The sequence below is a fragment of the Nyctereutes procyonoides genome, unplaced genomic scaffold, assembly GCF_905146905.1.
Source record: "Nyctereutes procyonoides isolate TBG_1078 unplaced genomic scaffold, NYPRO_anot_genome, whole genome shotgun sequence".
Taxonomy (NCBI): Eukaryota; Metazoa; Chordata; class Mammalia; order Carnivora; family Canidae; genus Nyctereutes; species Nyctereutes procyonoides.
In genome coordinates, this window is record NW_026575135.1 from 665,513 (window position 1) to 678,106 (window position 12,594).

Sequence of the window (12,594 nt, forward strand, 5' to 3'; positions counted from 1 at the left end):
CCGCCCTTCTGCCCGGGTGGCACTTCTTGGTGCGACCGTCCTGATTTGGCCCCTGACTTAAAATTGCGATCCTCACCCCACCCTGAATGTTTCCCGTCCTGCATCTCAGGTTCTCTCTGTAGCCCTTGCCACCTCCTCACATCCTGTGCGATTGTCCTGTTATCTTGCTCCTTGTCTGTCTTCTCTCTCTGGAATATGAGCTCCGTGTGTTTCCTGATGTCGCCGCCGAGCAGAGCGTGGGCCCTCCGCGCGTGTTTGCTGGAAGGAGGAGTCCCTGCATTTCCTCTGTGTGGGGCCGCCGCGCTCCGCGACAGCACGGGGCAGCCTGCGCAGCGTGGTGTCAGGTGGCTCACTCTGTGTCTGAGCCCCAGATCCAGAGCCTCTTGGTGCAGGGTCACGGTCCCTTTCCCCGTTCTCTCCCCCGCACCTCGCGTGGTGCTGGGCTCCGAGTGGCTGCCTGGTGGCTGCTGGAAGGGAGGAGGGAGCAGTGGAGAGCTCTGGGCGTTGGCCAAGTCCATAGTCGCCCTCAAGCAGGGACGAGGACTTCCCGCCTGCTGCCTGCTTTTGAAAATCATAAACTTTTACGGGGACACAGCTTCTTACTTCTGAGTTGTCTGTGGCTGTTTTTCGTGCTGCAGCAGAAGAGCTGACGAGTTGTGACAGATTTTAGGCTTGGATAGGGCCCACAGAGCCTAAAATATTTCTTGTCTGGCACTTTAAGAAAAAGTTTGCCAACCCCGGCCAGTTAGATATGCTTCACACGCTGACACGCGCAGACGTGTCCTGCTCAGCAAGTGACTATGTGACCAGGCCAGGGACGTACGTTACCCGCACACGCGGCGGTGCCACTCGCCCAGTGCGTTTTCTGGGTTCGTTCTGTGACACGTTACACTGAGGCCACTTGAAGGAATCTGTACATATTTGAAATACAGTAGCTGAGAGCTTTCCCTAGACTCCAGTCAGCAAATCACAACAGGCACAAAATGCCAGCAGAATAGACCGCGAAAGCTGCTCCTGCCTTTTTTTTTTTTTTTTTCTTTTCCTTTTCCGGGCTGTACCCCCTAATAGGGGTGCTGGGCAGTTTGCATACCACGCTGTTTTCCTGTCTGTTTTCCCTTTTTATAGTGCTCCCAGACGTGTCAGAAGAAACGGTGTCTCCCACCAGAGCACGGAACATGAAGGACTTTGAAAACGTAAGTGGAGACACCAAATCCCCTTCCCTACCAGGTGCCGTGTGTGGCCGCCGTACCCCCAGGCCCGGGAGGCAGCCGTGTCTCTCGAGAGGCGTCGAGGCTGCCAGTCTGCCAGGCGATGCCAGGCGATGCCAGGCAGGGGCGTGCTCCACGGCCGCGCGGTAGCTGTGTGCTCGGCGCTGCTCGGCGTGGGGGAGTCTGGTGTATTTCTGGGGTCCCCAGCGTGGGGCTTCCCCGTAACCTAAGGCACGTTCTTAGTGGTCCCTGTTTAATCCTCACTGTACCCCCTTGAGCTGTTGTGTATTATCCCCGGTTTACAGATACGACCCCGTAAGCCTAGGAGGGACCATTCACAGCCACATAGTACTCGAGTGGCGGAGTCGGGATTCAAACCCATGTTTTTAAGGATTCCAGAACGTTATTCTTCCCGCCGCTTTGTGCCACTGCCTTGCCTTTGTAGGCTCCATCCTTGTTGCTGTTGCAGGAGACGTGAGCGGCCCGTACGCGGGGCTGTGAACCGAGCGTCCGAGGACGGGTTACGTGGTGATGGATTTGGCTTCCTCGCTCGTTGTCTTCCAGCAGTGTGTCTTTCATTTGTTAGCGGAGGGGGCTTGTTGTCAAGGAGCAGGGAAATAAGGTTATTTTCCCAATTCCAATTCTCCTTAACAAGTTACCTGTTCAGCGCTCTCATTTATCACGGGAAGAATTAGACCCTTCTCCATCTGTAGCCAAATGAAATCCATGGCATGCAAGACACAGGAGATATTTATCAGGGAGAGATGGAGGACGGAGAGAAGGACGTTCCACAGTGATGTCTCTCTCCCCCCAGTTGTCTTTACAGAACGGAGCGGTACTGTCTCCAGATTTAATTTAGAATACTCATTACTGCTAATAGTTATCTGCAAACCACCAGTGACCAATTGAAGAAATGACTTGTCAGATCTCTAATGGAAACAAGTAATTTCTGAGCTTTGAGTTGTTCTAATTTCAACTGAACAACTCGATCTATGCTGTGGGGTCTGGGGCCTCCAACAAATGAGATTTGATTATTCCACATCGTGTATAATTAAAACGTGCTCTGCTATTAAATGGCTGTTTCTGTTTTATCATAAGAGTAATAATAGCTGCTGTTTATTGAGCTCCTGCTCTGAGCTGGGCACTTGAAATGTTCAGCTCTTCACGCGCGTCACTTTAATAGAAAAGCAGCTCCGCAAGATACAGAGTTAATTTCTGAAGGGCGCAGTTCTTTTTTTTTTTTTTAATTTTTATGTTTTTTTTTTTAATTTTTATTTATTTATGATAGTCACAGAGAGAGAGGCAGAGACACAGGCAGAGGGAGAAGCAGGCTCCATGCACCGGGAGCCCGACGTGGGACTCGATCCTGGGTCTCCAGGATCGCGCCCTGGGCCAAAGGCAGCAGCCAAACCGCTGCGCCACCCTGGGATCCCGAAGGGCACAGTTCTGAATTTTGTTTCTAGATGGAGAAACTTAACAGAATCTCAGAATTCTGAGATAAAAGTTGCACCTCTTATCATCTGCCTTTTGAGCCGGGAGGACTCTCGGGCTGAGTCAAGCCCTGGTCGGTGTGGGTAGGAGACACCGAGGTGCAGGAAGTGACGGGTGGGGCTGCTCTCGGGGGCACCTGAGCCTGCTGGGGACCCTGGGCTCTGCAGCCGGGCCGCCCGGGGCTTGCTCCTCACGGGGCCCGCTCTGTCCTCTGTCTTTGCCACTAGCGACAGCAGTTGCTGCTGCTGGGGGCCAGGTGGGACCTGAAGGAGGGAAGGTGGGAGCACGAGTTCACGCTTCGTGCTCGCGGTCTCCCCTCCTCTCCGTTGTCATGTCCGCTGTCTTTTGTCTCCGCTGCCACGTGGTTCAGGGCGCCCTTCTCCGGATGGGCTCCCGATGACCTAAACACTGTTTTCTTCTTGAAGGCGAGAGGGAGCCTCCTATGCTGATCTGTTTTAGGATTTATGTTTTTTCTTTATGACTGTGGTCCTTCGGCTGCTGTTCGGTTTTTATGGCATTAATATTTTTTATTGTAGCATTTTCCAGAGCAAGTTCTGCTATTGAAATTGAAATGACCACAGTGTTCTCAGTGTCTCCCTTTCAAGTCTTTATGAGTCACTGAAGTGTTCCGTTTGGCCTGAGCCAGTAAGTGCACGATGTCTGTAGAGGCGGCCTGAACTTTCTGTGGGATGCTTACCGGAAATGCTCCTGGCGTCGGTAACGCTAATGTTACCGTCAGCGTGCATATTAGGGAAGGGCTAGAGTAACCTTTGATTTAAAGGGAGACTCACGATTCCTCTTAGGCTGGTCTCACGCTGGGAAACTGAACGTCAGGGTCTATTAGCTAAGGTCTAGCAAGACATCCGGTTTCTGGTTTGGCTCAGAATTCATCTGTTCAGTGATAAATATTTTCAAATCTATATGCCCTGTGCCTGGCCGGGGGCTAGGAAGTCCGTGGTAGATGGGGACCCGGTGAGTTTCCCTGGCGGGAGCCTCGCAGCCCAGTTGGGGAGATGGGTAGGAAGGCATTGCAGTGAGAGGTGAGGAGGGTGCTGGGGGCACAGAGGGGGGACGCAGGGAAGCCCCCCTGGAGGAGGTGTTCCTTGAGATGGGTCATCAGGGACAGGTGGGGGTTAGCCAAGGTGAGAGGACCAGGAGAGCATCCCAGGCACAGGGACTCAGGCGGGGAAGGGCCGCGGGAGGCGTGCAGGGTGCGGGCAGTTGAGGGCGTTCTAAGCTCCTTTTGGCTGGAGGGAGGCTGCGGCAGGGGTCCTGAGACCCGCGAGGCCCCTGAAGAAGGCAGGGGTCGAGGGTCCGCTGTGTTACACTGCCTTGGTTGACCCTTGTCTTGAAGATGAAGGGTGGCCGGTGGTGGACGTTAGCCTGGGAAGGAAAGGACCAGAATCGTGCTTCTAAAAAGAGCCCGGGATTGGTGGTGCGAGGAGGGAGCGGCCAGCCTGGTGGCGGCTGTTTGTGAGGGGTTGCTCGGGGGGCGACGCTGGGGCAGCGGGCTGTGGGCGGGAGGGGCCGAGAAGGCGGGCAGGGTCCCCGACCCCGGAGCTCACCCCGTCCCTGTGTTTGGCACAGAGGCGTCTGAAGCCCGGGGAGGCTGGGAGGAGGTCTCCCGCACGGCAGCCTTTCCTGCCCCCTCCGCTGTCCGGGCGGGCCCTGGCGCCAGTGGGTGACAGCCGCCGGCCTTCTTTTGGGTCCTCAAATTGGCGATCCGTGGTCTCGTACCTTCACACGCTGAGGCCACGGTCACCGGGAGCACAGGCCCGGGGAGAGGCGCCGGCCGGGCCGTTTGACCTTCCGGGGGGGCCCGCGCTGCTGGCCCTTCCCAGCCGCAGTGTGGTGGGGCCGCTGCCGCCGAGCAGCCAGGCTGGCAGCGTCCCGTAAGGAGCTGTGCTGTGGTGTGAGCGCCCTGGACTCCAGGGTCCCTCGGTTCTCTCTCACTCGCAGAAGGTTTTGGGTGAGTGGGGAAGACCCAGAACCTGGATCTGCGTATCTAGTCCACGTAGCTGTCTTACCTTATATAGAAGAGTTTGATTCTGGCTTTTTCTGTGACCTTCTGGGCAGGGGATGACCTGCGTAGCTTTCCATCCCTGTTAATACTGGTGGACAGCATTATTTAATGACCCGTAGTTGGTAGAGACTCGTATCTAAGGGGAGGGCTTGAAACGTAGCTTACATAACCCCTTCCTGTGGGACAGTCCAGGTCGTTTCTATTTTTTCACTCTTACGAAGCTTCGATGAGTATCCTCCTGCGTGTGTCATTTTACAGTTACGAGATTAGGCCCTTAGGGTAAATTCTGCTGCTCTTGTCTCGCACCCACCTGCTCTCAGGTGCTGGTGTTCTTGTAGCCGGGCTCTTACTCCTTTTTGTTGGAAATTCCTGGTCTTAGCTGAGGCAGTTGGTCAAATTCAGTGTTTCATCTAGGAGGATTGCACGGCCAGCTGTGTTGTGCGACCTGTCTGTGGTGAGTCACTTACGACCAGAGAATAAGCCCCGTCATCCACACCCCCGGCGTCTGTGCTGCCTGGGAAGCTTTGCAGGCACCATGGTGTGCGGGTACGGATGGACTGGGGAATGACCAGGATGGGCCGTCGGTGTTGCTCTGCCACTACGTGACCCGTGAGCTTGGTGGAGTGGCTCCCAGAGTCCTGGCCTGTGTGCTGGGCTCCCCCGTGGTCCTGCAGGGGCCGCTCTCACTAACCCACACGGGTGGGACCTTCTTGCGTGCCCTTCCCTCTGCCTGGAATCCCCTTTCTCCCTGTCCTTGAAGGGCAGGCCTCCCGACCTTCACGTCTCAGCTTTAAAGTGACCTCGATGGAGGGGCCGTCCCTAATTCCTTCCCCAGCTCGCTCGAGACCCCCATTCTCTGATAACAGGCGCTCAGCACTTCTCCACTGTGGATCTTACGACTGTAATTATGTGTTTTATTTGTGCATTTGCTTCATGGGCCTCTCTTCTACTTCCCCCCGGTTCTCAGCACCTCACCTGCAGGATGGCGGGCGCTAGGTAAATACTTGTTGACTCAATCAGTGTATCATCTTTTCTGAGAACGCGGACCCGTCCGTTGGGGTTCCCTCGTGTGCGGTGTGGAGAGCAGGTTTGCCCCTGGGCTGCGGTGGGGAGGAAGCGGCCGTGCGGGGCTGCCTTTGCTGGTGGGGTGGCTGCGGCGGTGGTTGGGGTGCTCGGGCTTGGGGTGGGGGCGCGGGAGAGCGAGCAGTAGTGCGGGCCGGGCGGGCCGCGCAGGGGAGCCGGGGCTGCTGTGCTCACACGGGCCTGCGGGTGGCTGGCGGCCGGGGGGTGCTCAGCACCCAGGGCAGGGGGCACGCGTGCTAAGGGCTCAGCCCGGCCCCCTGCTCCCGATAGAGCGCCGTGTGTTCTCACCCTCCGGGACCCGGCTAGGCACCGGGCCGGGCAGTGTCCATGTGCACAATCTTTTTGAAGGCCATTTAGAAAGAGAATTGGATGGTCGTAAACACGGTATTCCTCTTGAGCCCAATATTGGTCTCGGGGACATTTGTCCCGGGGAGACAACCCAGTGGAAGGAAAAAGCTGTGCGTGGAGCTGCTTGGTGCCACATCGTGTACAATTGTGAGAAATTGGAGCAAGGGGATGATATTTTACATGTTATCTCTCTGTCTTGCAACCTGTTCCCGAGGGAGGTGTCCCACAGACGCGGTTGGAGAGAGCACATGACTTGCCTGAGCGTGGTGCGCGGAGAACCTCTGAGAAGGCAACGTCGAGCCTGTTTGCTTTCCACGAGCCCGGAATCCAGGAGTGCCCAGGAGAGCAGCGGCCAGATGGTCGGCTGTGACCGGTCCAGTGGAACCTAGACCAGTCATTTCACCTGATAATCTCCCGTAATTCTGCATCCACATGAACAATGTGTGAGATAGAGCACGAGGCTGAAGAGTGTAAGAAGAGTTGACTTCGTAGTGGAGTCCCATTGCAGGTCTTGCGTGGGGCTCAGTTCCTAAGTTCTCTTACGGCTGCGGTACTGTTTGTGGATGAGCAGATGTTTGCCTAGTAACCCTTTTTGTGATTTGAGGACATGAGGGTGAGTGTTGGAATCAGAAACTGATTCCAAAGTGTCGGCCTCACGTTACGAACCTCGCCGAGCTGCTGCTGGCAAATCGATCTCGCAGGCAGTGCCGTGAAGCAGAGATGCACGTGGGGCGGCAAGAGGTCGTGGTTTTTGGGAGGACTTTCAAAGAGCATGAGAGAAACCTGATGGTGGCCCGGAGACCTGCTTATGGGGTGCTTGAGCGGGACAGGAGCCCCCTTATTTATTTTTTATAGATTTTTAAAAAGATTTTTACTTTTATTTATTCATGAGAGACAGAGAGAGAAAGAGACAGACAGACAGACAGAGACACAGGCAGAGGGAGAAGCAGGCTCCCGGGACTCCAGGGTCACGCCCTGGGCTGAAGGCGGCGCTAAACCGCTGGGCCACCCGGGCTGCCCGACAGGAGCCCTTTAAAAGCTGCTCTCGGGGATCCCTGGGTGGCGCAGCGGTTTGGCGCCTGCCTTTGGCCCAGGGCGCGATCCTGGAGACCCGGGATCGAATCCCACGTCGGGCTCCCGGTGCATGGAGCCTGCTTCTCCATCTGCCTGTGTCTCTGCCTCTCTCTCCTTCTCTCTCTGTGACTGTCATAAATAAAAAAAAAAAAAAAAAATTAAAAAAAAAAAATAAAAGCTGCTCTCGGTCTCCTGCCTGCCCAGTGTGCGGCTCTGCCAGGAGCTGTAGCTCTTGCCGTTGCCACGACGCTCCCATGAGGTAACTGAGGTTTATCCTTATTTTATGGATGAGCCAACAGTGGCCCAAAGATGTCAAATAATTTTCCCAGGGTCACATGGCTCATGAGTGGTAGCACTGGGAGTTCAGTCTATTTCCAGTGACCCCAGGGCCCTTGCTCTTAGCCCTTGCTGCCTTGAGCCCAGATGATCGGGGGGGGGGGGTGTGGTTGGGGGGGGGTGCGGTGAGCTTCAGCTTTGGGGTCTGAAACTTTGCTGAAACTGGTCACCAGAGTTAGGAGCCTTGTTTAGGTTTCGGGAGCGGTGGGCCTGGTTGGAGTTGCCCTGATTCTCTTTTATGTTACTGGATTTTGTTTTTCTTGCCTTCCTGACTGGAGCGCTAGGCCAGGGGAGGCTTTTGACGGGGAGTGGGGGTGGGAGGGAGCCAGACTTACAGCAGCTCCTTCAGAATCTGTCCTGCCGCTGAGCCTCCCTCCAGCTTTGGGAGGCACCACCCATAATCACGTTGGGATGTTTCCCATTTCGGATGACTGCAGTTCCACAGCAGTCCTGGGGTTCTGAGGGCTGGGGTGTGGCAAAGTACAGCCCGTGTATTAGCTTACATTTCAGCATTAAGTTTCTAAGTCGTATTTGGTGGGTTTTATTTTGGGGGTATTTATTCCTCCTGTATGGTAAGCTGTTTTCAGTTTTTCCAGCTCGAGGTTTTTTTTTTTTTTTTTCTTACTGAATTTGATCCTCTTAAAGGGAAAAAAGTACAAATGACAAGAATATTAATATATCTTAAATTTTTATGCCGTGCTAGGCACAATACCAAAAATTCCAATCAATTTCTTTTAATCCTGTAATGGGTCTCTGAGATAGGTATTCCTTTAATGTATAAAAGGAATTGAGGCACACAGAAAAATGAGCTTGACTAAGGTCATGCACCTAGTAGGGTGGTCTGGATTGTATTCATTCATCCATTTATTCACTCATTTAACAGATGTTGATGGAGCGTCCACTGCGTTCCAGACACCATGCTAACGCCTCAAGGGAAATAGCCATGAACAGATAGATAATGTCCCTATCCTCAAAAAGTGGAATATATTCATATAATCAGCGTGATAATAAGTAATAGATATGTAAATAAAGGAGTGCAGATTGTGAAAAGTTCTAGCAAGAAAATTAAGTTATGTGTTCAAGAGTGACTTGGCGATCATAGAGATGGGGCCCGCTTTGGATTGGGTAGTTAGGACGGGCCTCTGAGCTGAGATGGAAAGCATGGGACTGCAGCGCCTGACAAGGGCCGCAGGGAGGGCTGAGCAGACAGACGGGCTTGGCGTACCTGAGGACCAGAGGAGGCCGGTGAGGCGGGAACCTGGCACCTGAGGGAAAGGATGGTAATGAGGCTGGAGGGGGGGCGGGGGCCAGACCATACCACTCTCTGTGCCTGTGGTTGGGAGTTTAGTTCTAAGAGCGGTGGTCCTAAATCAGTGGTGTGATGTGATGTGAGCCAGACCTGAATCTGAAGCCGGTGGGGCTCTCCTTACATCACATTGCCTTCAGAGAGAATGAGAGAGAGTGAGGAAGTCAATGGGGAGGTGGGCAGAGGGAGAGGGAGAGAGAATCTCAAGCCGACTCCCCACTGAGTGTGGAGCCCCATGTGGGGCTCAGTCCTAGAACGCCAGGATCATGACCCACGCCGAAACCAAGGGTTGGACGCTCAAGTGGCCGAGCCACCTGGGCGCCCTAAGAAGTTCTTAAATGTGTCCAAACAGCCAGCCATTGGGCATTTAGTGACTGTCTCTTACGTTTCAGAGTAGAACGTACAAGATAAGTGTGGCTCCCAGTCTCTCGGAGATGACTTGGTTAGAAGAGATTACCAGCTGCCATAATGCAGTGCGATAGGTGCTGTGGTGAAGAGAGCGGAGGGCTGGCGGAAACATGTAGAAGGGTCCCCCGTCCGACGTGATGGACTTAGAGAGAACCTCATGAGGAAAGTGGGATTAAGTGGAGAACGGGGCTGGCGTTGTTGTGGGAAGGATGGTGCCAGTATTTCACTGGGTTCACTTGGGCCCGTCTGGGGTTTGCGTTAACCTTGTCAAGGCTGATTTACTGTTCTCTTGTTTTGTTTGAAACTCCTTTACTTATAAATAGGACAAATATTCTTTCAAGTGTGCTAAGAATTGTAGCAGTGTATACAATGCAGGTATTCTGAGCAACCTCCATAAATATTTTATTGGTAGCTGAGTAATAGAATAAGGTTTCTCTTTATAGGAAGCATCTGGTGCAGTAGACTTTTTTGTTTGAATGAATGTTTTATGTGCTGTTTCCTTAAAACATTTAAAGGGAGGCTTTAATGAACTTACCAATTGTTTCTGGTGCTGTTCTTGTTAGCAACAAAACTGAAAACTTAAGTGTTAACAAGAGAGCCAAGGACAGTTTTAGCAGAATGCTTAGCATTTTCTTTTATCCAGTCATAAAAATATGTATTATATGCTCTTACCAATGATTTTTTTTTAAATTCTGGAAAACCACTCCAGTGTGGATGTATTAAGATTCAAGTACAGCTATTACTATTTTACTATATTTCATTTTAGTTATTTTTAAATCAACTTTATTGAGATATAATTGACATGAACAAAATTCACCAGTTTTAAGTGTTGGATGAGCGGTGAGAAATGTAAGGTGTCATAATCAAGATATATAGGGATCCCTGGGTGGCGCAGCGTTTTGACGCCTGCCTTTGGCCCAGGGCGCGATCCTGGAGACCCGGGATCGAATCCCACTTCGGGCTCCCGGTGCATGGAGCCTGCTTCTCCGTCTGCCTGTGTCTCTGCCTCTCTCTCTCTCTCTCTCTCTCTCTCTCTCTATCATAAATAAATAAAAAAAATTAAAAAAAGATATATATATGTATGTATATATATATATATAAATTTTTTTTGGTATGTATGTGTACAGTTATAGGCTCATGTAACCATCACGTCAATTAGAATACAGAACATTCCATAATGCCAAAAAATTCTCATGTGTTGTCTCTTTGTGGTCAAACCCTCTCTTTACCCCAAACCCCTGGCAACTAATGCTCTGGTCTCAGTCCCTATAATTTTTCTTTTTCCAGATGCCTTATAAATGGCATCACAAAGTAATGTAATCTTTTGAGGCTGACTTCTTCCCCTTACTGTAAGGTCTTTGAAATTCATTCATGTTGCTGTGTGTATCATAGTTACGGAGTATTAGTCCATCATTTGGATATACACTTTAGGCATTCACCTTTTGGAGAACATTTGGGGTCTTTCCAGGTTTTGATGGTTCTTATTAAAACCGTAATAAACATTTGTATAGGTTTTTGGGTGAATGTAAGTTTCCATTCCTCTAGGGTAAATACCTGGGCCTGGAATTGCTGAGTCATATGGTAAGTGTAGATTTTTTGTTTTTGTAAGAAACTGCCACACTGTTACACAGAGTGGTTGTGCCATTTTGTATTCCCATCAACAGAGTATGAGGATTCCATTTGTTCCACATCCTCATCAGCATTTGGTATTCTCAGTTAAAAAAAATTTTTTTTAGCCATTCTGATAGGTACTAAAACTCATTGTCATTTTAATTTCTGTTTTCCTAATGACTGAAGATGTTGTAAATCTTTTTTTTTGTGATTGTCATCTGTATGCCCTCTGAAATTCCTTTGAAAATTTTTGCCCTATTGTTTTTTTTTTTTTTTTTAATTGGATGGTTTTCTTATGACTACATTTTGGGAGTTATTTATGTATTCTTAGATACAGTTCCTGTGTTGGATTTGTGACTTGCATATATTTTCTCCCAGTAGGTAGCTTGTCTAATCATTCTCTTTACAATGTTTTTCAAAGCAAATGTTTTAAATTCTGACAAAGCCCAATTTATTGATAAGAAAATTTTTTAAATGGATCATGGCCTTGGGGTTATAGTAAGAACTCTGCCTAGCTCTAGGTCCCAAGGATTTCCCCCTATGTATTCTTCTAAAAGTTAGATAATTTTATATTTTACATTGAGATCTGGGACCTAATTTCAGTTAATACTTGTTTAAGGTGTGATAGGTTGAGGTTCATTTTTTGGTAAATAGATGTCTAATCATTAGACCAGGTTTATTTATTTATTTTTTTTAATTTTTTTTAATTTTTATTTTATGATAGTCACACACACAGAGAGAGAGAGAGAGAGAGGCAGAGACACAGGCAGAGGGAGAAGCAGGCTCCATGCACCGGGAGCCCGACGTGGGACTCGATCCCGGGTCTCCAGGATCGCGCCCTGGGCCAAAGGCAGGCGCTAAACCGCTGCGCCACCCAGGGATCCCCTAGGTCAGGTTTATTATTTTGTAGATAGATGTCCAGTTGTTCCCATGGCATTTGTTGAAAGTGAAAAGACTATCCTTTCTCCACTAACTTCTGTTTGTAACTGTGAAAATTAATAAAGGGCAAACCTTGTTTAGAATGGAGTTGGAGGCCCGCAGAGGGAGCTTTCAGCCCTGTCACTTGTCAGTCTCAGCCATAGGTTGATAGGGCTTTGCTATGGCAGCAGGAGGAAGGAAGGTTTCTTAGTCCCCCGGCAACAGCGCAGCCAACCAGAGACTGCCACCCGATGAGAGGCCACCTGGCTGTCGGCTCCCAGTTTACTCCAGCGGGCGGACTTCCTGACTTCCCCCTTTCCTCTGTGAAACAGCATTTCTTGCCTCTGTTCTCTGGACCGGCCTATGGTTTTGCTACCGCTTGCTTGTCCTGGATCGCAGTTCTCTGCTGTTCCTGAATAAACCCATCTTTTGCCATTAGAAGAACTGGCAGTTTTATTTTTAAGGTTAATAGCAGCTTTGTCAAAAATCAATGAGTTGTAATTGCATGGGTCTATTTATGTAGTCTGTTTGATGGGTCTTTTCAAAGTTGTTTTCACCTGTCCAGCTCTTTTACTGTTCCATATAAATTTTATAATCAGCTTTGTTTCTACCTACAAGAAATCCTGTGGACATTTTGGTTGGGATTATGTTAAATCTATAGACCAGTTTGGAGAGAATTGACATCTTTATTTTTTATATGGTCTTCGAATCCATGAATTTGGTCAATCTCTTCACTTATTTAGGTTCTTGATTTCTTCAGCATTTGGTGGTCTTAAGGATACATAATG

General features: G+C 50.4%; 1 protein-coding gene across 6 annotated transcripts in view; it reads left to right on the plus strand.

The window, feature by feature from the left end:
* The window catches only part of CDK5RAP2 (CDK5 regulatory subunit associated protein 2), a 166,774-nt gene that overhangs the window by 21,426 nt on the left and 132,754 nt on the right, over positions 1-12,594 (plus strand). For all 6 annotated transcript variants that reach the window (XM_055301775.1, XM_055301770.1, XM_055301772.1 and 3 more), the window contains exon 3: positions 1,126-1,193. In XM_055301775.1, the coding sequence (XP_055157750.1) occupies positions 1,176-1,193 (18 nt within the window). In that variant the 5' untranslated portion in view covers positions 1,126-1,175. The remainder of the gene's footprint in view (positions 1-1,125; positions 1,194-12,594) is intronic.